The sequence below is a fragment of the Jaculus jaculus genome, chromosome 2, assembly GCF_020740685.1.
Source record: "Jaculus jaculus isolate mJacJac1 chromosome 2, mJacJac1.mat.Y.cur, whole genome shotgun sequence".
Lineage (NCBI taxonomy): Eukaryota > Metazoa > Chordata > Mammalia > Rodentia > Dipodidae > Jaculus > Jaculus jaculus.
Window position 1 is genome coordinate 637,162 of NC_059103.1, and position 26,548 is coordinate 663,709.

A 26,548-nucleotide genomic window follows, 5' to 3' on the forward strand; every position below is an offset into this window, starting at 1 on the left:
TTTTTTCTTTTTTATTATTATTTGACAGAGAAAGAAGGAGAGAGAGATAAAGTGAATGAATGGGCATGCCAGGGCCTCCAGCCACTGCAAACGAACTTCAGACGCATGCGCCTCCTTGTGCATCTGGCTAACGTGAGTCCTGGGAATTGAACCTGGGTCCTTTGGTTTTGCAGGCAAATGCCTTAACCGCTAAGCCATCCCTCCAGCCCTGTTTTCCAGTTTGTTTTTACCCCATCTTTTATCTTTATTTTATTTATCCATTTTGAGAGGAGGGGGCAGGTAGATACAGAATGGGCACACCAGCGCATCCAGCCACTGCAAATGAACTCCAGAGGCATGCGCCCCATGGTGCATCTGGTTTACGTGATCCTAGGAAATCACACGTGGGTCCTTAGGCTTTGCAGGCAAGCATCTCAACCTCTAAGCCATCTCTCCAGCCTTTCCTTACTTTTTTAAGAAGGCAAAGATGGGACTTTCTTATAAGCGGCATTAATGACAACAAAAGGGAGCAACTAAGGCTGTACGGGCAGCAAGTTATGTGACAGAACAAGTGAGGTGAGGAGATGGGAGGGCAGCCTGGGAAGTACCTGCAGGACGATCTTCTTGTGAATCGCAAACTTGGCGATGATGTGAGCCAGAAGCAAGTGCCCGCTGTACTTGCAGGCAGGGTCCACACAGGCCTTTGAGAGCAGGCAGGGCCACGCGAAGGTCATGAGGCGCCGCAGCTTGCTGTTGCGGCTCTTGTTGTTGTCATGGATGTGGTGCGGGGCGTGCTCCACCAGCAGCGTGGCGCACTGCAGCAGGCAGATCCGCAGGGAGTCCAGCATGTCCGCTTGCTTCTCAGGGTCCAGGACCTGCCGGGAAACAAGCAGAGGGGGACTTATTTTGCGTTTGGACCATAAACTAATTTCCTCTTCATGCATGCTTGCGTGAGTGTGTGCGTGTGCATGTGTGTATGTGTGTAACATATGAATGGGATGTGTGTATATATAAAAGAATCTATGTTCTGTCCATTTTCCTTTCTATATATGGATTAGATATTAGGTTACTTATCTCAATGTTAACAAGAGGAAGTGGAAGAAGTCAGAAGGGGCAAGCGGGCATGGCGGCGCACACCTTTAATCCCAGCACTCAGAAGGCAGAGGTAGGAGGATCGCTGAGTTCAAGGCCACCTTGAGACTACATAGTGAGTTCCAGATCAGCCTGGGCTAGAGCGAGACCCTATCCTCAAACCCTGCCCCCTTTAAAAAAAAAAAAAAAAAAAACAGAATGCAATGGACAGAGGAACTTGAGAAAGGAAGGAAGACTCCAGCTTTCAGATGAGGTGCTTTAGGACTGAATCTCTTAGCGTGTGTGTGTGTACATGCATGTTTGTGAGAGGGTGCACACCTATGCACATGTGTGTGCCTCATGCATACACTGGCCTTAAGACCAATTTCAGACATCAGTGAGGCAACAACAATTGAACGAACCTGTTAGCCACAGGTCACAGCAGCAATCAGATGCATTCTGATATTCGCAGTGGCTTTTATTGATTTTAGCAAAACTAAAGAGGGAACTTGCCAGGTGTGGTGGCGCAGAGGTAAGAGGATCGCCGTGAGCTCAAGGTCACCCTGGGACTACATAGTGAATTCTAGGTCAGCCTAGGCTATAGCAGGACTCTATCTACCTCAAGGATGGAAATAAAAAAGGGAACTAAAGTGTTGAAGGCTCTTAATGCAGGTTTGCAGAAAAATCACACATGTTTCAACTTGCATTGAGATGTTTTATTTCTAATTAGAATCTACTAATGTCAAAAAATGAATTCTCTCCAAAGCAAGGCACTGTCAACAACTTCCTAACTGTGACGGAACACTCCACCATTAAGTAAAGCAACAGTGAAAATGAAAAAGCCCAACAGGGACCATTACACACATGAAGCCCCAACCCCACAGGTGCCCACCCACTCATCTTCAAAGGCTCGCCCTGCAGAGGCGCTACTGGGGACAGCACCTTGGTGATGAACACGCTGGTGATGCTGTCAGGGTTGTCTCCTTCTGGATTGGGAGGTCCCAGGAGCTGTTCCCCTTCCCCCTTCTCAAAACTATGCAGGAAAGCAGGATTCAAGATATGCTGCAGAACCTGCAAAGTGAAAGAGGAAGAGGGCAGTGTGCTTGCAGAAGATGATGCTTCCCATCCCACAACACGGAGCTAAACTTGCAAGCAACTAACTGTTCTTCTTGACTTGCAGCCCCATGGCAACTGCCAGGGAGGGTTAAAGCCTTCAGGAAGGAGCTTTAACATCAGCATGGTGACTTCTCGTTCAGAGCACACAGAGACTAACAATTCGGCCCAGGATCTGCCCAGGCGTCGGCCGCTGGCGTGCGGCTCGCTACTGAGCATCAGCAGAGATACAGCAAGACAGGTCGGGGCTCAAGCACCACCGCATCACGTGGACTCACCTTCGCTTTCAGCTCATCCCCAAAGTTGGGGTCATTGAACTCCACAAAGCGAAAAAACAGGGCACGCTTTTGAGCGATGCTATAGTTTCTGGGGATTTCTTCCTCCATGTACTCTTTCAAGAAGGTCATGTTGCAGAGGAAGCGGCCGGTGAAGGCACGGAGCAGCTGGAACAGCAATTCTATATCTCCATAATTCCTTCTGAAGAGCAGAAGACAGCAAAGTTAGCTGAGGGCAAATTCTGCCCCCATGCACCATGCCCGACCTGCACATGAAACCTCCCGCAGCCCATTCTCTGCAACTCATCTGACAGCTCATCACAGGGCCGCAGCCTTGTGAAAAGCAGGGAAGGGGGTCAAGGTCAAGGACTGCCCAGACTGCTGCGGGTGGACGCACTTGCAGTAGTTCAGCAGGCAGAAGGCCAGCAGCTTGGGCTCCTTCCAGTTGGTGGCAGCCATGTTCTCCTTGCGGTGTCTTTCTTGAAAGGTCTCACTCACCCACACGCGCCTCAGCTGGCTCACCAGAGAGTGCTGACTGGCCAGCCAGGAGTCATCGTTTTTCACTATGATGCTTATGATCTACCACAGAAGAGGCGCTCGTCAGGGAACTGCGACTCGACCTGTCCATGGGGTCCTCAGAGTGTAATACAGTGACACTACCTTGATGGCCTGGAACTGGAGGTCCAGGCGCATGGTGCTGGTGCTGGGTGAGCCGGGGCGCACGGCCGTCTGTGCCCCTCCTGGCAGCAACAGCGTGATGAACCTGTTGGGGTTAGCTGCCAACACATCCCGCAGGGGCCTGGCATCTTTGTGCTTTAAAAAACTCTAAAAGCAGAAAACAGAAAAGCTGCTTTGTCTGATTAAACATACAGGTTGGCACAAATTACAACATGCCTGCCTGCTGCTGAATATCCTCATGCACATACCTCCTAAAAAGAGGCCATTAACAGTAATCACACTGTCAATTATTAACTTGTAATTCCAACAGGGCACTACATTAGTAACACCAAAATCCTATGAGGGCCTGAACTTTTCACATGTAGCCAAATACCCATGATGTTTCAAGATCAAATGTCTCTGAGAGGCACGAAGGCAGCACACCCTCTGGTGAAATGCAAATGCAATGTCACGCCGGGCACACTGGCTAACAGCAACCTGCAGAGACTGCCTACGGTTGTTCCAGCTCCTACCATGAACATGCGGCTCCACTGGGGGTCATTCAGCGTTGCTTCCATCATGAACAGCTCCACCGTCTGGGAGGGGTGCCGAGTCAGGAACTTGATGAGAGGTTCTCTGAACGGGCTGCCTGCCTACAAAACACGGGGGACAGCTGCATCCCACACCTCCCCTTCTTGGTCTGCTTGCTGTCCTTGTGGGGAGGGTATGCATTCATGCAAGCACGGGGGACGGCTCCTTCCCCACCTCCCCTGTGCAGTTATCTACCCATCCTCACACAGGGGACCACTGCATCCCACACCTCCCCTTCTCAGTTTATCTACCATCTTCAAAGTAAGGGTGTGTACTAACTATCCCAAACACAGGGGACAGATGCATCACACATGGCCCTTCTCAAAGTCTGCCCAATTGCTCAAAGGCAAAGAACAGGCAATCCCCCACTATCTGCATCAGAATCAAGTACTGCGATCTACATGCTTACACTACTATACCAACCCACTTAAAGTGCAATGCAATGAGCTGGGTGTGGTACTGCACGCCTGTCACCTCAAGCAATTGGGAGGCTGAGGCAAGAGGAGTACTGAAGTTCAAAGGCCAGCCTGGGTTACAAGGCTCCTGTCTCAAAAACACTAAAAGTATTATATAATAATAATTTAGCATTGTTATTTTATAATAATTGATGTTTCATCATATTATTAAACTGATATTATTTACATTATTATTCATGTAATTACATATGGTATAACAAAATGAAAGTGTTACAAGCAGGACCAAAGAAAACCCTGAATGAACGCTTGGTTTGGTCCATACCTCAATCAGCATGGCCCGCTCTGTTTTCATTACAACCTCTAACAAAGGTTTGACCAGAGTTTGAGGTGCAGCTGGGATCAGATGAAAAAGATTTATAATTGCTGAACAAATCTTCATTTCCTAATAAAGAAAACCAGAAGTCATAAGCAGTCCCATTAGTTCTGCAAGCAAGAGAAAGACATCACTACAGACCCTACTGCACGCTAGCTACATTCACAAGGCTGGCACCGAAGCAGAGCGAACACGGAGAAGCCACAACCTAGTGTCTCGGGCTACACCTGCGCTTTGTCCTGAGAACACCCGCCACCCCTAGCCTCGGGCCACCTGTCATGGGTGGGGGTCCTGTGCCAGCACAAGTGTCAGAGGTGTCGTGATGGGTCACCTATGCCAGTCCCCTTCATGGAAGCAGGTATCACCATCACACCTGTGGTAATGAGAATTATAAAACTGCCCCACTTCACTGTGCTTCTGCAGGGACCCGTTAACTATGTTCTGAGAGCACAGAACTCTAGAGCACTTAAAAGTCTAGCCAAGGAAGCTTACTTATCCCAGAATCTAACTATGAACATAAAAAGGACTGAGAATGGGACTAAGCATTTGTGAACCAGGCCTCAAAACAAAGCTGATACACTGCTATGCTGAACCTTGTCAGTGTGTGAGTGTCCAGCATGCTAGCTGCTCGGTGGGGGACTGCTCCGAGGGCCACCAGAGCTGGCTGGAGGAGTCCCTGAAGCAGCACCCTGCGCCGTGTGTGTGGTGGTGTCTGTGGTGATCAGTCAAGTAAAATGGGGATGATAGACACTGGTCAGAGAGCCATTCCAGCAGCGCCTGAAGTAACTTTTTGCATCTTTTTTCTCTACGCTATAAAGCACAAAAAAGATGTATGGGCAAGAAATGAGGGAAAATGGCTATTATTACCCCATCCCACCTCTAGAGCTCTCTTCCACAAATGTGCAAGACTTTAGGTTCTGTTCTGAAATTACTATATTCTAAAATGGCCTTTTATGCCATAATTTTCATTTCTCAAAGTAGTTATCAAAACTCTTTTGCTTTTGACACCACTGGAAGGTAGAAATGACAGGTGTTATGATCCCCATTTTACAGAAAAGGGAAAGCTCAGGTGGGCTGTCTAAAGACCCAGTACTGTAACTCTGTGTGTGTGTGTGTGTGTGTGTGTGTGTGTGTGTGTGTACGTGCGTGCGTGCGCGTGCACCCATGGGAAAGAGAAGGGGCTTAGTGGGACAATAAGGTTCTAGAGTCGAGGGGAGCTGTGCATGAGCAGTGTAGAAGACGACACAATCCCTCCGTCTCTATGGCTCTGTATCCGCCTTTGGCAGGGTTTCTTCTCGGGAGGTTGTGGGCTCTACGGGTTTGTCATGAATGTCATGACAGGAAATGCAACTCAATCTTACTAGTATTGAGGTTGCAATTCTGACACAGAGAAAACAAAAGAACTTAGAGTCTTGCATTAAAGGTCCTAAGGTAGAACATGCGTGGCACCCAGACAGTTCACAGCAATGAGACTACAACAGCTCCGCCACACACAGACAGACAGGTCACCGCACTCAAAGGCACAAGGCACTCTGACCACTATAGAATCACAACACAGCTAACGAGTCACAGCAAAACCAAATGCGACAATGACCCCCTCCTGCAACTCCACTGAATTTCTCACCTCTACCCCTTCCATGGCAGGCTGAACCAAAACAAAAATTACAGCATGAAAAAAGGCAACAAAAAGGTAAAAAAAGAAAAAAGTGTTCTTCACATTGCAAAGTCATAAACTGACTTTAATAGGTTGTTCTCACCTCAAACTGACAGAATGGAGACAAGGAACATCTCCCGCACTCTGAAATGCTTTCCTGAGGATGGGGAGGAAAATCATCTTTTTCTATTTATGTCATTTACATAAAAAATTCCCAAATACTCACACAGTAAAGGTTATTGGGGTTAACAAGACAATAAAGACACAATGATCAGAAAGCACACAGGAATTAACAGATGCTCAGCAGTAAAGAACACGTCTGCCATCCTCGGGTGTCACTGCGTCCCCTCACCGCGTCTAACCCCCCTCGGGTGTCACTGCGTCCCCTCACCGCGTCTAACCCCCCTCGGGTGTCACTGCGTCCCCTCACCGCGTCTAACCCCCCTCGGTTTCACTGCGTCCCCTCACCGCGTCTAACCCCCCTCGGGTGTCACTGCGTCCCCTCACCGCGTCTAACCCCCCTCGGGTGTCACTGCGTCCCCTCACCGCGTCTAACCCCCCTCGGGTGTCACTGCGTCCCCTCACCGCGTCTAACCCCCCTCGGTTTCACTGCATCCCCTCACCGCGTCTAACCCCCCTCGGGTGTCACTGCGTCCCCTCACTGCGTCTAACCCCCCTCGGGTGTCAACACGGTCCCTCAGTGTCCAACAATGTATTTTCCTATCAAATATTAAAACTAACATTTCAGAATTCTTGTGCAAGGATACACAAGAAAACCTTGTATACAAACAGACTATAAAAGAACTCTTACTTAGAGTGAATGATTCAAGATTTAAATGTTTTTTTAAATAAGGAAAACCTCTTTTCCAGCTAGCCATAAGAGAATCAGGTGGTCCAGAGATGCAGCTCCACCAGTCTGGCTGGTCTAACTCCCTTCCCATGAAGAATACATAGACTGGGACAGCCACTCCCCACCCAGAAGTAGGTTATCTTGTGTAGTAAAAAAACTCTTCCTGGGCTGGAGAGATGGCTTAGTGGCTATGGCACTTGCCTATGAAGTCTACGGACCCCTGTTCAACTCTCCAGGTCCCACATAAGCCAGATGCACAGGTGACACAAGCATGCAACGTTGCACATGTGCACAACATGGTGCACATGTCTGAAGTTCAACTGCAGTGGCTGGAGGCCCTGGCGTGCCAGTTATCTTTCTCTCATTAAAAAAATACAAAAAAAAAAACTTTTCATAAAACTAGCTTTGTGAATGTTTGTGTGCATGCATGGGGAGGTGGTCACATGCTGTCCCCTATAAGCTCAATGCCAAAAGGGAAGTCTTCCTAAACGTAGAACAGACACGAAACTATGAATGTCAGGAATGCTCCAGTGGCCCTGATCACTAGTTGTCACTACTTAACCATCTACCAACACAGTGTCTGAACTGAGTAACTGTTATTTGGGAACAGACTATTTTCCAAAGCCCATTCCCAGCCCTGCATGATGTCACTTAAAAAAAAAAAAAAATCAGAGCACAAGAGCCTGGCTGCCCTGGGGGAAGCCATGACCACTCTTCTTTGCCTCTGAATTACAGGACGCTGTGGTCTAAGACTCAGACCAATGGCCAAAGACAGCAAAGCCAGGCCATCCTGCCGTTCACAGCGCACTCACGGCACAGCAGGAGGTCCTAGCATGCTGCCTTCATCCCCAACCCAACAGCCCCCAAATTTGTCCAGCCAAAGCAAATGGCATATTTTTAATTAAACTGAAGTCATTCATCTACTCACCAGGGTGGTTTTTTGTTTTAGTGTTTATTCTAGAACTGTATGTTTCAGAGAACTAAAGATTGTTGGGGGATAAATTTCAAACAAAAGCACCTAAGAGATCGGAGATGGGATAGTGTTTGTTTATAAATATATATACTTTCCAATGGGTCATGCACGGTGTGAAATTTCTTAAAAAATAAAAGCTGAAAACCCTGGGTTACTTCTGTTTAGTTGGCTGTTTAAAAACATCAGGAAACAGGATACAGAAACACCTTGACACAGAATGGTCAAAACAAAAGCAGAATAAAGCCAAAAAAGGGAGAAAACACACAACTCCAAGTTGAATGAAAGAACACAGCATGCAACAGACAGGCACGTGAATCAATTCCCTATGGAGGACACAGTAAAATGTCACCAGCTGTCATAGACTTGGGAGAGTACAATTCCACTGATAGGAAATACTGTAAGAAATCAGCATATACAATTTTAGAATCAAAATGGGAGAAAGTATGCATTTTTATAAAAACAGTCTTCCACGGCAATCATCAAACACTTGAAAAACAGCAGTTCCCCTAAAAACTGAGTAAATTTACTGTAACTGCTAGGCTTAATTTTTTTTTTAATTTTTTCTTTTGGTTTTTTTTTGAGGTAGGGTGTCACTCTAGCCCAGGCTGACCTGGAACTCACCCTGAAGTTCCAGACTAGCCTTTAACTCACAGCAATCCTCCCACCTCTGCCTCCCAAGTGCTGGGATTAAAGGTGTGCACTACCACACCCTGCAGCATTGAAGGTTTTGGTGGAGAGTTGAGTACCTATGTGCCCGCATTTATGTGATACTGTACTGAGTCCCAACAAGTCTTGGGTTGGTTCTAGTGGGCAATCATGATCAAACACAAGTGAAGCATTTACCGACCACTGAGTAAAGAAAGGTGATGGAACAACAGCGGAGGACTGCACCACCATGAAAACAGCATTGCCTACAGCAGTAGTAAAACTGAAATGCTAACAATTCAAGCTTCCCAGAATTCTCAACAGAAATGTCATAGTAAAGCAAGCACAAGGGAGTTTAAAGGAATACTCAGCAATCAGGAGACATAAAAGCAAGCTGCAATGCTGATAAAATATCTCCCACTGCACACGGGCTAATCACGAGCACACAGACTTGTGACGGGCATCTTGGGTACCGCGCTGCGCCGGTACGAACACTGCTCCCAGAAGCAAGTGAGTCACTCACATTTCCGTCGCTCCGCTGGCCCCCTTTGTGGGTGATGACCACCACTTCCATCCACTTGCGCAGATGTTGCTGTGGAAAAAAAAAATCCTTAGACACAGCCTCTTCGTGACAAGCACTGGTCTTTGTAATCGGAACCCCCCTTATCCAACACAAGAGCGCAGATCACAGCTGACAGTGTACACAGCCAGCATCAGGTCTTGTTCACACGCACGAGGACGACCTGATGCACCCAAACGCAGGAAGCACCTGGAGCCCTGGCACAGCAAGTCTCAGGCCTGCACTTCTGCCATGTCTGCACAGCTGCTCCCTGGTACCAGACTTGGGGGAGTGTGGAAGCAAGCCAGCAGAGCTTGCCTGCGCGGGGAGATGCCAGCAGGAGGGGTGAGGGTAAACACAGGGGTAGCTGTGTGTTATGACAACCGTGAAGGGCCAGAGCCAGCTTCAAGTGAGATTGGGCCAAAGAGTCTGGGAGGAGGATAGATGCACACACCACAGGACAGGAAAAGTACAGCAGACAGGGACCTGAAACCAGGAGAGAGGCTGAGGGAACCCAGTGGAGAGGGCCTATGGAAGAGATCTGGATCCCATATGATCAGAGGTTCTGTGAACTAATGTAGGGGCAGCAATTCTCTTCTGTGCAGATGGAGGCTGGCTCTGCATTTTGAGCGTGTGGTGAGAAGAGAGGCTTCTGTCATTAACTCATCTGGACAGGTGGCAACCCCATTCCAGACCCTCTGTCCAGAGAGACCACCAAGCCATCACTCCTATCCAAATAATTTCAATTTTTAGTTTGATAAATTCCCAAAACAAATGCCTACACAAGATGCTCCAAGATCAAACTGTCAAGCAAGACAAATTTAAAGAAATAATTGGATAAAATGTAAAAGAAGATAGTTGGACCCTTACAGCAGCTACAAAAACCAACTAAAATCAGAAAGCAAAAACTGTAAAATTCTTAACAGAAAGTAAGGGACAAGCAAGATGACTCAGTGGTTTAAAGGTACTTGCTTGCAAAGCCTGCCCGCCCAGGTTCAATTCCTAAGCCACCCATTTAGGCCAGATGCAAAAAGTGGCGTAAGTGACTAGTGTTTGTTTGCAATAGCAAGAGGCTCTGGTGCACAAATACACAAGTGCACATAAGTTTAAAAAGTGGAAATCTTCAGGGCTCATTCTCATGGATGCCCACCCTACAAAGTAAATGTTTTATCTCTTATTGCTGAACGTATGAGCTGCTGACCTCAGAACCCCAACCCATGAGTAAAAGTGTTATCCACGACTGAGAGCTGAAGAACATGGCTAAGGGCGAGCACATGACTTGGCAGATCATGTCTGGCATGGGATAGAGATCTGCACACTAGACACAGAAGTGCCACCAACTCATGCCCACACTGCACTCAGTCGGGCTGCATCCACAAAGAAATCTCTGGATAATCGCAAGTACACTCATTCCTTATCCGCGAACACCACCACTAGGTCTCAGAGGGTTTTCAACCACTCAGAGGGGAGGGAGGTGCAAATCCCCTCAACAAGCAAGCACACAGCTTTATTTTGGGGAGATGGACTCAGGGCCTTGGTCAGAAATGACAGTCCAAGACAGCTCTCTTCACACTGCTTGAGCAGCAGCCACTGAAGGAGCTCCAGGCCTAGCAGATCTGAAGACCTAGGCAGGAGCTTAAAACCAACAAGCAAGCCTGGCGTGGTGGCGCACGCCTTTAACCCCAGCACTCAGGAGGCAGAGGTAGGAGGATCACCGTGATTTCAAAACCAGCCAGGGCTAGAGTAAGACTCTACCTTGAAAATAAAAATACAAATTAAAAAACAGGGTTGGAGAGATGGCTTACCAGTTAAGGTGCTTCCTGCAAGGCCTAAGAACTCCTGTTCCAATCCTCCAGATCCTACATATAGCCGATGCAAGGGTGCAATGCTACACATGCCCACAAGGGGGTGAACGCGCCAAAGGTCCTGGCCTGCCCATTCTCATCCCAGAACACTCATTCTCTCCCTCTCTTCCTCTTTTTTCTTTCTCTCTTTCTGTCTTTCTCTCAAAAAAAAAAGGGGGGAAGGGGGACAAGTTGTTTCAGAAAGATATGCCAAGGCACAAGGTCTGATGGCTGAGGGTGTCATTTTCTGAGTTCCTTACAGAGCAAGTATGAATACATTCGACTTACCATCATCTGATCACAAAACTTATCATTGAAGGAATTAGGGAAGAGCCGCGTCACTGAAGTCAGCCGATTCACAACGTTCAGCGTCAAGCTCCGATAATCTCCCAGCATCATGAGCAGTGGCCGCATGTGTGTATGGATTTGATCCACTTCTATGGTGGCACCTTCTAAAAACTATTGTGAGAGAGAAGACATCAAGAATAGGCCACTGCAGCTGGGAGTGGTGGTGCACACCTTTAATCCCAAGTGGGACGATCGCCATGAGTTCAAGGCCAGCCTGAGACTACGTAGTGAATTCCAGGTCAGCTTGAGCTAGAGTGAGACCCTACCTCAAAAAAACAAAAACAAAGCCGGGCGTGGTGGTGCATGCCTTTAATCCCAGCACTTGGGAGGCAGAGGTAGGGGGATCACCATGAGTTCGAGGCCACCCTGAGACTACGTAGTGAATTCCAGGTCAGCCTGAGCTAGAGTGAGACCCTACCTCAAAACAACAACAACAAAAAAAAAAAATTTAAAAAAAAAAAAAGCACCAACCCCAGGTCTTCTAGAAACTGGTGATGTTCAACAGCCTTACTATTGAACACTTAAGTTTCAGAGTGACCCTGAAACAGGCAGAAACACTACAATTTTTGGTGTGTGATGACAGACAGTCACTAGGTGGAATTCCAGGTATACAGAACGAGACCCGCTCACCTTCCTCATGCAGGCCTCTCCAGCCTCCTGCAGTTCGCTGTTGGTGGAGTTGAGGGCTTTGAAAAGTGCCGCGATGATCTTCTCCCTGGACTGAGGAAGGTAGTTGCAAGCAGCAAGGGCGTCTTCAGGAAGAAATCCATGCAGTTTTATTAGTAACTGGAAAAACACCTGAACCATTTTCTCCTCTGAAAGGTCTAACCAACTATGAACCACTCACCTTCTTTCCTGTGTGCTCAATACTGAGTAATATTCAATAGCCTGCCCCAAATATCCAGGAAAAATCTTTCACCCCCTGAAACCTCTGCCTCAGAATGACCTCAGAGGGTAAGAGCATGGCTAGTCTGAATTACAGAAGGCATGGTCTCTCTGGACTGCCAGAGACAGGAAAACGACATGAACAGCCCTTTTCTTTCAGCTATCCACATTCAATTAAGAACCCTCTTTCAAACTGCAAACAAGCTGGGCATGGTGACAAATGTCTTTAATCCCAGCACTCAGGAAACATAGGTAGAAGGATTGTGGTGAGTTCAAGGCCACCCTGAGACTACATAGTGAATTCCAAGCTAGCCTGGACTACAGTTGAGACCCTACCTTGGTGGGGGGAGGGGAGGATGCAGAGGACACCTGCAAACAATCTTAGAAAAAGGCACACTCTTCAATCTGTATGCTATATAAGAGACATTCTAGCAAGGATAACACTCCTGTTAAGCCACTGGAAATGAGCAACGTGAAAGGAACTTAAACACATGAATCCTAAAGATGTGTGATCAAAGAGCACCCGAACACACCAACTCACTGTGACTGGCCCTTTATGGCTAACACCACCCTTCCTCATGCTCTGCTTTTTCCTACCTCTATTCAAGAGAGGTCCTTTTTCATTTTAAGTATATAAAAGTTCAATACAGGGCTGGAGTGATGGCTTAGTAGTTAAGGAGATTGTTTGTGAAGTGTAAGAACCCCGCTTTGTTTCCCCAGGGCACACGTAAGCCACATGCACAGGGTGGCACATGCGTCTGGAGTGTTTGTAGTGGCCAGAGGCCCTGGTGTGCCCATTGTCGCATTCTTTTTCTCTCTCTCTCTTACTCTCTCTGCCTCTTTCTCTCTCTCTCCTCAAGTAAATAAAACTTTTTTAAAAGGGTGGGAGACATGGCCTAAGGGTTAAAGCACCTGCCTGCAAAGCCAAAGAACACAGGTTCAACTCTCTAGGACCCACGTAAGCCAGATGCACAAAGGGCACATTTGCCTGGACTTTCTTCGCAGACACTCCAGGCCGTGACAGACCCATTCTCTATCTGCCTCTTTCTCTCTCCCTTTCTCTCATAAATAAATGAATAAATATATTACTAAAAAATCCTTTAAAAACAAAAGTTCAACACAGAGTTAACTTTGAAGATGACAAGGAAGATGATGAAGACAGGCCAAGGAGAAAGATGATGAGAACAGTGACTGCAACATAGGCAATAAGGTCAATGAAGTGAATCTCCTCCTGAGACCCATCCAGATCTGACCTACTGTTAGCTCCTAAACTACAATTCTTGGGCTACAATGAAAACAGATCCTGAGATTCTTAAATGATTCTGGGTCATTACAAAGACAGTAAAGGTTGTAGCATGCCTTCCTAAAAATACCAATTCTCATTAAAATGGCACCACATGGGAGCCATGGTTAAGTCAGAAAATTTTATTCAAGAAATTAGAGTCAAGTGTTTGCAACACTGTAAAATTTCACTTTTTATAAAATGTAAAATTACTGAAGCCCTAACAATGTATACACTATGACATTTTGTTATGCTATTTGACCAACACAGGTCACAGGCACTTACTTAAGGCTGCAATCCGTAAAGGGACAAGTGAAGGAAGGCTTTTGTAACAGGGCAGCTTGGTCAAAGCAGAGTCCTCAGCCTCACACAAATTCAGCAGCTGGCAAAGATAAGGTCATTAAATCACATCACTCTTCCTGGGAGGGCACGAGAACCTTGCAAATAGACCAACCCACGCCACATCAGTGGCAGCACAACAAACAGAAGTCAAATCAAACTCCAGTCCTAAAGACGTGAAACTCTGAAGCGTGGCTGCGCCTCCTCATTCTATAGCAAAACTGAGCCAGCCATTGGGGGCATGTTTCCTGGTCACGTTTCTCTTCCTGCAACGATGAGATCAGCCTGAGCACACGGGACACTTTGTAACTGCCAATCCCACGACCACAGGTAGACCCCCTCTCCCAGAGCTGCCTCCCCAAGCCTAGCAAGCAAAGGCCACAACTCAGACACACAAGTGGTCCTCTCCCTCCATTCCAAGTACAGGAGGCTGAAAGTCCCTGAGAAGAAGTCCAACAGCAACTCTTCTGCACACTTTAGCACACATTCATATACTGACTACCTGTAGTACCACAGGCTAGTCTGTTACTGTTCTGGGGAAACTAGGAGACTTTTGCCCTGTTTGTGTATGTACATATAGATGGGTGGTCACTGGCATGGCCTATGTGTGGGGTCAGAGGACAACCTCAGGGTGTCAGCAGGCACTCCACCTTCTTTCAGTCCGGTCTCTTGTATGACGGATGACAGACTAGCAGATTCAGGTAGTCTCCTGCCTCTTTCTCCTGCTGCCTATGGGCACTCTGAGTTTACAGACACATGCACCACTGTGTCCAGCTTTACATAGGTTCTGGGGACCCACATTCTGTTTGTCCAACTTGCTCAGGAAGGGCTTTTACCACTGAGCCATCTCTCCATCCCATTTTCACTTCTAGCCATTCATGTATCCCACTCCCAGTGTAAACTAGTTGTTAGGTCCTTGTGTGACCCAACAATCCTTTCCTGATATGTAAGAAAGGGGAGGGCTGCAGAGATGGCTTAGTGGTTAAGGTGCTTGCCTGTGAAGCCTAAGAGCCCATGTCTAACTCTCCAGATCCTACATAAGCCAGACATATAAGTGTGAGGCAAATGCAAGGCTGCACATGCCCAGTAGGTGGCAGAAGCCTCCAGAGTTCAAATGCAGTGACTGAGGCTCTGGTGCAACAATTCTCACTCTTTCACTTTCTCTTTAAAAAAAAATTAAAAATAAATAAAATTAAATTTAAAATGGGGGAGGCCTAAGTATGTGTCTCTCGGGAGTCTAGGACACAAACCAGAGTTCTGAATATGGCTGCACACCAGAATCACCTCTTAAGCTTCTTGTGCAGATTGCCAGTTCTCATCCTAAATCTCCTGACTTTCCTCTCCAGGGAAAGGGCTCAAAAGTCCACACTTTGAAAAGACCCTTGCGTGTTCTGGAGCACCCAGAGCACTGACGGATGCTGAGGACCAGTTTCAAGCCCTGGCACCACCAGGCTCTGTCCTGGGTTTACTTGGAGTTTTCTGTGCAGGTTCTAACAACAGGTCTGACTCCAGAACAGCTCAGGGAAGTTGTCTTTTTACCTCCCAGATGTTCCTGACCCTCTCTCTCTGACAGGCTGGAAGAGCACTTATGCTTCCTCAGAGCACAGAGACACTTACAGCTACACTGCATGGTCACATGACCACACGTGTGAGCAAATTAATTATCAGCTAGAAAGTCAGATGTAGTCTCAATCAGAGGGAATCTAATTCTTAGGAATTGTTGGGTCAAAAGGCAAGTCACAGAGCCAGGTATGGTGGCAAACACCTTTAATCCAAGCACTTGGGAGGCAGAGGCAGGAGGATCATCATGAGTTCAAGGCCACAATGAATTCCAGGTTAGCCTGGACTAGAGTGAAACCCTACCTCGAAAAAAAAATAAATTAATTAAAAGTAAAAGACCATTAAACAAACTGCAAACCAAACCTGCCCAGAAGGCGTGGGGGCTGGGAACCATGTTCTGAAATAAGTCTATTTATTCAAACCTAAGCTCTGCAGCTCACCTGCTTTCTGACCTCAGTGAAGCTACCTGCCCCTCTTCAAAGGAGATGGCAGCACCCGTGCCTCACGGGCACTACCAGAGCAAAGTGAGGGCAGATGATCTCAACAGACCATGGTCTACTCAAGGTCCACAAATGAGCACTCACCCTGGGCTACCCTATTCTGGTGGCAGCTGTCACGAGATTAAAGTCTTTACAATGTAACTGTCAGGCTCTAAATCAAAGCAAGAGTCCCAGCATGGCTCACAGGGTTCTGAGGACTAACAAAACAGCAAAGTTTTGCTAATAGCTCTGGGCATCATACCACTTTCTGATCGGATCCTGGGAGTAACACATCTGCTCTGGGTGGCATGCCAGGCTACAGCTGTTGCCCACAACTTCACCAAATGCTGCCTGACCAGTCCCCACCCATAACAGGCCAGCAGTCAGTCATCCATCCACACCATCTGCACCACCCGCCTACCTCTGTGTAAAACACTTTGTGCTCCACCACGTTGAGATCCATCGTGAAGAGCCGGGGCTGCAGTGTGGTACAGAACGTGTTGCCTTCCATCAGGCCAATCTGTGCGTTGGCAGGCTGGTGTCGGAGCAAGTGCTTCTTAGGGGGGACCATGTCCTGGAGGACCTAGGAAAGCCAGGGAGGTGCACTGCTCACCAGCTGCCCCTCTCTCACCCCAACACTCCACAGTGACCCACTGAAAACTACAAGAGGAACAGTCATTACAAAGACCCTTCAATTAGGAAGAGGACAAGGTCATATGTGGGAACTGGACTGTGGACAGATACGTAGGAACGTTTAGTTCTGAAGGCTCCCGAGCAGCACATGCCTGGAGCAGACCACAACCGCCACAAGTGACTGATACACAGACCAGAGAAACTAGCTTGCTGTTCTTTTGATGTTCATAATTACTGATACAGTTTTAAAATTAAACAGATATTTCTACATCTGAGGTCCAAAGACTATGCACAATAGTACTTCATGACATGGATACAAAACTATAATTTGAAGATTATTTATACTAACAACAAAAACAAAAAGAAAAACCTGCTGGTGTCATGTGGTATCTCACCTCTTTGTGGGGCTCCATTATCACGGTCACACTTTTTCCAGTGACTTGGGCCAGTACCTGCAGTGAATGCATAGCCTGCTTTCTCACAGTTGAGTTTGGAGAGGTGACTTCTCGAACCAAATCATGAGTCACATGATGAAAAGATTTCTCCTGAGCTGCCACAATCTCTTCAGCCCTCTCCTCATCTTTCAGAGGTGTTGCACACCTCATCAGGAGCTGCTCCAGGGTGGTCTTTGCCATGGCAACTGCCCCATTGGAAACCTGGAGGGGAAGGTCAGTGAGACCTTAGAAGGTACCCACCACCCTGGATGCCTGCCACAGGTGCCTTCCCTAAAGAGTTCGCACCCTTAAAAGACCACCCCACTTTGTACCATACACTGGGCATATAAGTGCCAAAATTACCTCCTTGTAGGTAATTTGTCTTTCAGAAAAGAAAATGTGCCCTAGACACAACCTTAGTCCAACTAAACAGAGAAACTAGTGATGTCCACCAGACTCCACCAAGATTATGCACCCCTACAGAAGAGGCCATAAGGAATGCCAGGCGTGGTGGCACAAACCACCTCAGCCTGGACTAGAGTGAGATCCCTCCTCAAAAAAAAAAAAAACAACGCCACACCTGCTAGACAAGGCAGCACACGCCTTTACACCCAGCACTCAGATCACTGTGAGTCTGAGGCCGCCCTGAGACTACATAATGAATTATTCCAGGTCAGCCTGGGCTAGCGCAAGTGCCACATGTGTGGGGACACTGGCAGAAGCAGCATTCTTCCTGGCAGATACACTCTGACCTAAACCACTTTAGACAACGCCAAGAAGTGTTCAGGTACCAAGAGACAGCATACAGGAGCTAGGACCTGTCTCCGTATTTGGGATGCTGCATCAAGGCTCCTCTGCTGTAAGCAGTGGACTCTCTCAGACCAATGCTCTGTAGGCAGCTACCACCTACCTCTCCAGTGAGGTCCATCATGACAAAAAGCAGTGCTTTGAGAAAGGTCTGCTGGTTCTGCAGAACCCACGTGAGAGGCAGCCGCTCCATGAGAAACTTAATGGACACCACGCCCCCCAGCTTTGCGTACCAGGCCTGCTCATAGCAGCACGCACACAGCCGCTCCACGATATAGGAAAAGAGGGGCAGCTGGCAGGCCTGGGGAGAGAGAGAAACAGCCCGTTAGGCATTATGGTGCTCCTGAAACTACTAGTGTCTAGAATAACTACCCCAAGTCCAAACTCCCTTCCTTACCCTCTCCTTTGAACCCAGGATGATACTTGCGACGTCAAATATCACAGCTAAGGCCACCTCTCCAATTTTGCAAAGTTCCTTTTCTTCATAGGCCATACAGATAGCTATCGCGTCAATAAGAACCAATGGGTCCATTCCTTTCGACCCATTCTCTTCACTGTGGAACATGGCTGTGCTGGGCTGGCTGCCCACCTGATAGCAAGGCAACAAGAAAGGACCTGAAGAGAAAGAGCAGGCCGGTGAGCAGGGAGCTCATAACAGGAACATTTTTGTCCTCAGCTGCATCACTATCTCATTTTCTCTTGAGGTGAGAACATAAACAAAGCAAGAGTTTCAAAGGGGAAACTGGGGGGAGAGAGGGTATTATCATGGAATATTTTTTTATCATGGAATAATTTTTATAATAATGGAAATTTTTAATAAAATTAAAAAGAAAAAATAAATTTAAAAAATAATAATAATGTGGGCCAGAGAGATGGCTCACTGGTTATGGTGATTAACCCACAAAGCTTAAGGACCCAAATTTGATTCCCCAGGACCAATGTAAAGTCAGATGCACAAGGGTATGCATGCGTCAGGATTTCGTTTGTAGTGGCTGGAAGCCATAACACACCCATTCTCTCTCTCTCAAATAAATAAATAAAATATTTTAAAAAGGTCAGCCAGAGCTGAGCATGGTGGTGCACGCCTTTAATCCCAGCACTTGGGAGGCAGAGGTAGGAGGATTGCCATGAGTTCCAGGCCACCCTGAGACTCCATAGTGAATTCCAGGTCAGCCTGGGCTAGAGTGAGACCCTACCTAAAGAAATCAAAAAAACAAACAAACAAACAAAAAAAGCAAGAATGTAATCCAAGTGCTAGACAGGTGGAGAAAGGAGAATCCTCATGACTGGCTGGCTAGCTAGTCTAGCCACATCAGATCTCTACAGTTCGTGGAGGACAGGGAGATGGTACAGTCATGACTACCTGAGGTGGGAATCTTGAACCCACGTAAAAGCCAAACACTCCTGTGAGCACCTCAACCCAGCCCTCCAACAGTGAACTGGAAGGAGGAGACAGGAGAATCTCAGAAGCTGGCAGGCCAGCCGGCCGGGTACTCCTCATGGTAAACAAGAACACCCACCTCAAGGAAGACGGAAGGTAAGGGCTAACACTGAAAGAGCTGTCCTCTAACGTCTGCATATGATCTGTGCATACGTGTGCCCCTCCCTTCGCCTCTCACCAAGACACACATACAAAAAAATTAAGAAAATAATGTGAATGATTGAGGAAGACAACTGATGTTAACCTCTGGAGCACGTGCGTGTGCGTGCACACACCCACACATACCCGCACACATATGTGCAACTACACATACAAACCATGCATACTTAGAAAGATAAAGATCAAAAAGTATCAGAGTCTGCTTGGCTGAGAAGACAGCATTCATGCAGAAATGCTCAGAAATCAGGTGGACAGCACTAATTTGTCCAGGCAAGGGTACATGGGGGAATCCTGCACAGTGCCCCAAACGCCACTGGGGACCTCAAGGCTGAAGGCTCCAAGACAAGCAAGCTGGGTGGTGCAACTCAAGGTCCGCAGCTATTACTGGTCCAAAAACAGATGCAAACATTACGACTATGTTTTCAGAAACATATACAGGGACTGGCAAGGCCATGGACATTTTTGTTGTGTTTTGTCTGTAATAGACTAGAAATCTGTGTACCAACATGGCCTGTGCTGTACCCGGAGGAGTCCAGCCAAACCAGGGGTAAACGACACACTGTCAGGGACAGACAGAGCACACATCCAATGTGAGCAAAGCCATCTTTCCTAACATGTGACATGTCCAAAGGCCCAGACCCATTTCTCGTGAAAAGCTAAAGGTCTGAGGCTAATTGGGTGTGTAAATAAGAAAGAAAACATTCTAATAACTTCAAGATGCTATGGCACATATCACAAAAACGCTTGTTTTCTTTATCAATATCATTTAAAAAAGGAAATCAGCCAGGTGTGCTGGTGCACACCTTTAATCCCATCACTTGGGAGGCAGAGATAGGAGGATGGCTATGAGTATTAGGCCACCTTAAAGCTACATAGTGGGGCTTAGCGGTTAAGTGCTTGCCTGTGAAGCCCAAGGACCCAGGTTTGAGGCTCGATTCCCCAGGACCCACATTAGCCAGATGCACAAGGGGGCGCATGCATCTGGAATTCATTTGCAGTGGCTGGAGGCCTGGCGCACCCATTCTCTCCCTCTCTCTCTCTCTCCCTCTCTCTCTCTCTCTCTCTGCCTCTTTCTCTCTGTCTGCCGCTCTCAAATAAATAAACAAAAAAAAAAATTTTTTTTTAAAGCTACATAGTGAATTCCAGGCCAGTCTGGGCTACAGTGAGACCCTACCTCAAAAGAAAGAAAAAAGGAAACCCTCAGACCAATCAGCTCCTAACACAGCTCCTCTCGTGTGACTAAGCGTACCAACCCATAAGCCCACACTCACCACACTGTTGGGCCACTGCCACCATGGTGTAGTGGCGGATCAAGCTGGCCACAAAGGGCAGGGCGCTGGGCCGCAGGTCTTTGATAACCGCAGACATGAATGCTCCAGTCAGAGCCTGCTCAAACGTCTTTCGGGCTGGGGTGTCTTGAGCTTTGTAGCGATGTGATATGATGACACTGGGTATGGTCTTTTCTGTGAAGCTGAAAGACAACACCCCACTCCTGAACCAGACAACCAAAGCCAGTCTCTTATTTGGATTAGCCTGAGTAAATTCATTTCTCTGCTTTCATTTCAGTAACATTTGGAACTACAAAATTTTGTTAATCATGGTCAGTGGCTCAAAAGTCAGAAAATATGTTCTGCCTAGGGTAATCTCCAAGAGCAAGGTATCTGAACTAAGTTACAAAATGGCAACAGTCATTTTAGTCATCTTTATTTTCTAGCCGGGCATGGTGGCCCATGCCTTTATCCCAGCACTCGGGAGGCAGAAGTAGGAGGATCACCATGAGTTCCAGGCCGACCTGAGATTTGAGATTACACAGTGAATTCCAGGTCAGTCTGGGCTAAGAGACCCTACCTCAAAAAGCAGAAAGCCAGAGAGACAGAGAGGTAGCAAGAAAGAGTAAGAGAGCTAACAGACATCCATGCGCAGAAACCCACCTGACTTCTCCACGCTGCCTCTGGAGCCACTCAAGATCACGCCCTTCCGTCTCTAATGTGCACCTGCGCCCTCTACCATCCCCGTGTCCCAGTCGCTTGATTCTGTTTCTCAGCCTGACTCTCAATATCCCCAACACCCCAGTAAATAGCACTTTTGGCTTAAGCCAGGAAGGTGAAATGGAGGTGCCTATCTTTCAGTAAGTAGTGTCCTGCCCAGGGCCCAGCTCTCCTGTCCCTGCTATGCCCACAGGTACCCAGCTCAACCAAGAGCCTACGGTTCCCTAGCCTGGCATGATCTTGCTCTCGGCATTGTCATGACTCCCTCCTTCATACTTCAAAGTGATCCTCACTCAATATCATCTACTCAGAGGACTTCCTCAACACCTCATGGGGGAGGGGCTAAGCAAATTTACAATGTATACTCCCTCTTGGATACACATATAGGGGCCAAAAGGAGACATCTTCCTCTGTCACTCATCTGCCTTCATTTTCTTGAAACAGAGTCTCTTACTGAACTTGGAGCTCCCTGTTTTTCAGTCAGACTAAGTAGCATGCTATTTGCCAACCTAAAGGGGCACACTCCAGACAGAATCCTAGCAAGTCCCTCCGCCAATGAGCAACAAGTACGTACTTGGGGTGTGCGAGCAGCTGGTAGAGCGCATGCTTGTTGTCCTCCAGGCTCGTCATGGCCACCAGAAAGCACCTGATCACCTCCCACGCCTGACGCCGGTAGTAAGGCTCCGTGTTGGCACTCTTCAGGCAGTCTAAGGCAGTTTCGATGGCCTGTGACAGAGAAAGCAGTGTGTGCTATAGCCACGTGTCCTGAGACACTTCCAGAATGCACCGGCAGCCCTCTTCTAATGAGTATTTTCTTTTAAAAGAATATGGTGGGGCAACACAGGCATCCACAGAAACAAAGTTCTAGAAAAGGTGGTACAAGTATTATGAAATAAGGAGGTGTACAGCTCAATTTAAAATGTAAGGTAAGGGCTAGAGAGATGGCTTGGAGGATAAGTTGCTTGCCTATGAAGCCTAAGGACCCTGGTTCAAGGCTCGATTCCCCAAGACCCACGTTAGCCAGATGCACACACGTCTGGAGTTCGTTTGCAGTGGCTGAAGGCCCTGGGGCGCCCATTCTCTCTCTCTATCTGCTTCTTTGTCTGTCACTTTAAAGTAAATAAATTTAAAAAATTAAAATGTAAGGTAGAACTGGAGGCTTAGAGGATAAGGTGCTTGCCTATGAAGCCTAAAGACCCAGGTTTGATTCTCCAGTTCCTACTACATGAGCCAGATGCAAAAAGTGGCACATACATCTGGAATTCATTTGCAGTGGCTGGAGACCCTAGTGTGCCCATTCATTCTCATTCATTCTTTTCTCTCTCTCTCCCTCTCCCTCTCTCTCTCTCTCTCTCTCTCTCTCTCTCTCTCTCTCTAAGTAAATAAATAAAAATATTAAAAAGAAGACGGGCATGGTGGTGCACACCTTTAATCTTAGCATTTGGAAGGCAAAGGTAGGAGATTGCCCTGAGTTCAAAGCCACCATGAGACGACAGTGAATTCTAGGTCAGCCTGAGCTAGAGTGAGACCCTACCTCGAAAAATCAAAAAAGGATACACAAAGTAGCACATCACATGGTGTTTATTTGCAGTGGCAAGAGAACTGGTGCACCCATATACTCTTATCACTCTGCTCACAAATATGTTTTTTTTATTTAGAGCTTAATAATTTCATGTCTTGGGCTGGAGAGATGGCTTAGCAGTTAAGTGCTTGCCTGTGAAGCCTAAGGACCCCGGTTCGAGGCTTGATTCCCCAGGACCCATGTTAGCCAGATGCACAAGGGGGCACATGCTTCTGGAATTTGTCTGCAGTGGTTGGAGGCCCTGGCACGCCCATTCACTCTCTCTCTCTCTGCCTCTTTTTCTGTCTGTTGCTCTCAAATAAATAAATTAATTAAAAAAAAATAATGTCATGTCTTCAATGAACTTGGAAGGTCTTGTGTGGTAGGCTTTCTGGGGCCAACCAGATTCTGTGTCACCTAGACACATTCCCTAAGGTTTAAGGAGAATCCTACACATTCTCAGGATCACAGGCTTTTTACTAAATGCCTTCTTTGAAAGAGATTAACATTTTTCCTCCAGAAAACCCACACAACTGCTATATACACATGCATGTGTTGTTTAACTTTCTCTATCAATTTATTTCAAAAAGAGTCAGGGCTGGAGGGATGGCTTAGCGGTTAAGGAGAAGCCAAAGGATCCAGGTTCAATTTCCCAAGACCCATATTAGCCAGATACAAAAGGGGGTGTACGTGTCTGGAGTTCATTTGCAGTGGCTGGAGGCCCTAGCATGTCCATTCATTCTCTCTCTCCTTCCCTCTTTCTGTCAAATAAATAAATAAATAAAAATAAAATACTTAAAAAAAAAAAACTATCAGGAAGGCAAGAACAGGGACGTATGCATAGAGACTGGGAGAAGTCTGTCCTTGAGTGAAGGGGACCATAGGCAAGTGTGGATCAGGCTGCACTCTCAATGGACATAAAGCTCATGGGGAATCAAACAGACCAGGATGGTTACTGGGAAGATGAACCGCTCAAGGGTCCACCTGCAGTGCCTGGCTGGCCCTCCTCCACTGGGTTGCTGGCCTGACACTGCCACCACACCAACCAAGCAGATCACCACAGGAACCCTAGGCTGAGTCTGACATTCCTTCCCCCAAAGCTGTCTTACCTATTTTTTACTATTTTATTTATTAGAAAGAGAGAAAAAGAAAGAAGCAGAGAGAGAGACAGAGGACAGGCACGTCAGGAACTCTAGCTGCTGCTAACAAACTCTAGATGCATGTGCCACCATGGGCATCTGGCTTACGTGGGTCCTGGGGAATTGAGCCTGGGTCCTTTAGCCTTGCAGGCAAGTGCCTTAACTGCTCAGCCATCTCCCCAGCCCCTTACATATGTATTTTAAATAGAATATCTTTTTAAATGAAACACTGAATCTCCTCAAAACTCCCAAAGGTTCCCAATTTTACCTTCTCCATTGGGAGCTGAAGAGAGGCTTTGCAATCGGAAAACTCCACAGTAATGCTGGGACCTTGAACTTCAGTCACAACGTAGTGCAGCTTCTGGGATTCCTTTAACATCTTCCTGTTACTGCCCCCAAATTTCCCAAGCACACGGTAGGCAACATGGGAGATGCTGTCAGCAGGATTGCGTAGCGTGCGCCACAAGGCCTAAAAATCAAGGTGTTTTCATGAAGGCCTCACAGGCAACCAGTTCACATAACTCATGACCAAATCTAAGTCAACAAACACAAGGTGCCAACTACTGTTCCTCCCACCTCCATTTCCCAGAGTCCTCTTCTTGCCCTCAGTCTTGAGTGTCTTCCCTACATAAACAAGCAAGCAAACTAGCTAGCTTTGGTTTTTGGTGCTCCTGTGCACAGAGGGTAAACGAAGTCAGTCACAAATGGGGCAGGACGGGCAGAGGGACGACATATTACAGATTCCTGTCTGCGAGTTCAAGGACAAGTTCTCGGGCTTCTACTTCTGCTTACTTGGTTTCATAACTTACTTCAGACATTTTGAATCTCGCAATGGAGAGGGAGGGTCAGAGCAAAGCAGGGATCAGGAAGCTGTCTGAACCTTAGGAACACAGGGGCTGAGCACAGGAGAGCTTTGCACAGAAAGAATACCCACACTCAATTGCCCCAGACACACCACACTTTGTCTCACTTTTTCCACCTAAATTAAATTCTTTAAAATCATTGCTCATGCAACAGGTTTTTTCTTTTCTTTTCTTTTCTTTTTTTGGCTTTTCGAGGTAGGGTCTCACTCTAAACCAGGGTGACCTGGAATTCACTATGGAGTCTCAGGGTGGCCTGGAACTCAGAGCAATCCTTCTACCTCCTGAGTGCTGGGATTAAAGGCACGTGCTGGGCTGGAGAGATGGCTTGGCAGTTAAGGGCTTGCCTGTGAAGGCTAAGGATTCTGGTTCGAGGCTCAATTCACCAGGACCCACGTTAGCCAGATGCGCAAGGGGGCGCACACGTCTGGAGTTCGTTTGCAGGGGCTAGAAGCCCTGACACACCCATTCTCTATCTGCCTCTTTCTCTCTCTCTGTCATTCTCAAATAAATAAATAAAAATGAATAAAAAAATACTTTAAAAAAAGGCGTATGCTACCACGCCCAGCTTTTTCTTTTTTTAATATTTATTTAAACTTTTTTAAAAAATTTATTTGAGCCGGGCGTGGTGGCGCACGCCTTTAATCCCAGCACTCGGGAGGCAGAGGTAGGAGGATCGCAGTGAGTTCAAGGCCACCCTGAGACTACAGAGTTAATTCCAGGTCAGCCTGGACCCGAGTGAGACCCTACCTCAAAAAAAAAAAAAAATTTATTTGAGGAACAGAGGGAGAGAGAATGGGTACGCCAGGGCCTCAGGCCACTCCAAACGAACTCCAGACACATGCGCCCCTTGTGCATCTGGCTTACGTGGGTCCTGGGGAATCAAACCAAAGTCCTTTGGCTTTGCAGGGAAATGCCTTAACCATTAAGTCATCTCTCCAGCCCAGGTTCTTTTTCTTAAATCACTTTCTATAACAAGTGTTAAAAGTCTAGTAATACTCAGCATAAAATCTTAGTACATTTCCCTTCATCAGGCAAAATTCCAATTTCATTCATATTCCTGTATGTCCAAAGATGTTTTTCCATAATTGCTAGGAAGGTGGCTTTTAAGTCCCCCTTCTTGCCTCCACCCTATCAGGTCACTAGGTTCCAGGCATCCTCAGAGGGACTGCTTCCCTACCAGGTGGGGGCAGCACTGGGCCAAGGGCTACCCTTCTCTGTACTCTAATGACCCGGGCTGGTGCTGGGCCTAGGAGAGACCAGCACTACCACGTGTTGCTTTACAGGAGTGAGGTTACGAGAAGTAGACCTTAATCCAGCTCTCTGTGGGGCTTTCTACCTCATAAAAAGGCAAGAAGTGGCCTGACCGGCTCTTTGGCCCCAGAACCCCTCCCTGCCTCTACTTCCCACATGTTCACGCTTCAGGTCAAACCAGCTTAGCTTTCTAAAACAAACAGTGCTGATCTCTAAACAGGCTCCCCATCAATCCTCCAGTGACCAGCAGGGGAAGTGAAACCTATGCCACCTTCTCCCAGCCCAGCTGGTACCTAAGACAGCAGGTTCTCCCAAACTAATCCTCCAGCCCAAGGCAGGGTCTCCAATCTAGCTCGTCCAAAGACTACCACGTTCAGGA

General features: G+C 47.2%; 1 protein-coding gene across 15 annotated transcripts in view; it reads right to left on the reverse strand.

The window, feature by feature from the left end:
* Nucleotides 1–26,548, reverse strand: part of LOC101600918 (transformation/transcription domain associated protein) — a 114,606-nt gene that overhangs the window by 52,635 nt on the left and 35,423 nt on the right. For 8 of the 15 annotated variants that reach the window (XM_045143420.1, XM_045143422.1, XM_045143428.1 and 5 more), the window contains exons 21-40: nt 24,324–24,524; nt 21,930–22,081; nt 20,639–20,838; nt 18,165–18,382; nt 17,871–18,068; nt 16,922–17,182; nt 16,315–16,476; nt 13,801–13,897; nt 11,979–12,100; nt 11,289–11,459; nt 9,121–9,189; nt 6,233–6,286; nt 6,100–6,120; nt 4,425–4,544; nt 3,629–3,748; nt 3,099–3,263; nt 2,836–3,017; nt 2,442–2,640; nt 1,993–2,121; nt 588–854 (exon numbers count right to left, since the gene is read on the reverse strand). In XM_045143420.1, the coding sequence (XP_044999355.1) occupies nt 588–854; nt 1,993–2,121; nt 2,442–2,640; nt 2,836–3,017; nt 3,099–3,263; nt 3,629–3,748; nt 4,425–4,544; nt 6,100–6,120; nt 6,233–6,286; nt 9,121–9,189; nt 11,289–11,459; nt 11,979–12,100; nt 13,801–13,897; nt 16,315–16,476; nt 16,922–17,182; nt 17,871–18,068; nt 18,165–18,382; nt 20,639–20,838; nt 21,930–22,081; nt 24,324–24,524 (3,108 nt within the window). The remainder of the gene's footprint in view (nt 1–587; nt 855–1,992; nt 2,122–2,441; nt 2,641–2,835; nt 3,018–3,098; nt 3,264–3,628; nt 3,749–4,424; nt 4,545–6,099; nt 6,121–6,232; nt 6,287–9,120; nt 9,190–11,288; nt 11,460–11,978; nt 12,101–13,800; nt 13,898–16,314; nt 16,477–16,921; nt 17,183–17,870; nt 18,069–18,164; nt 18,383–20,638; nt 20,839–21,929; nt 22,082–24,323; nt 24,525–26,548) is intronic. The other 7 variants (XM_045143425.1, XM_045143432.1, XM_045143430.1 and 4 more) reach the window with 2 other exon arrangements.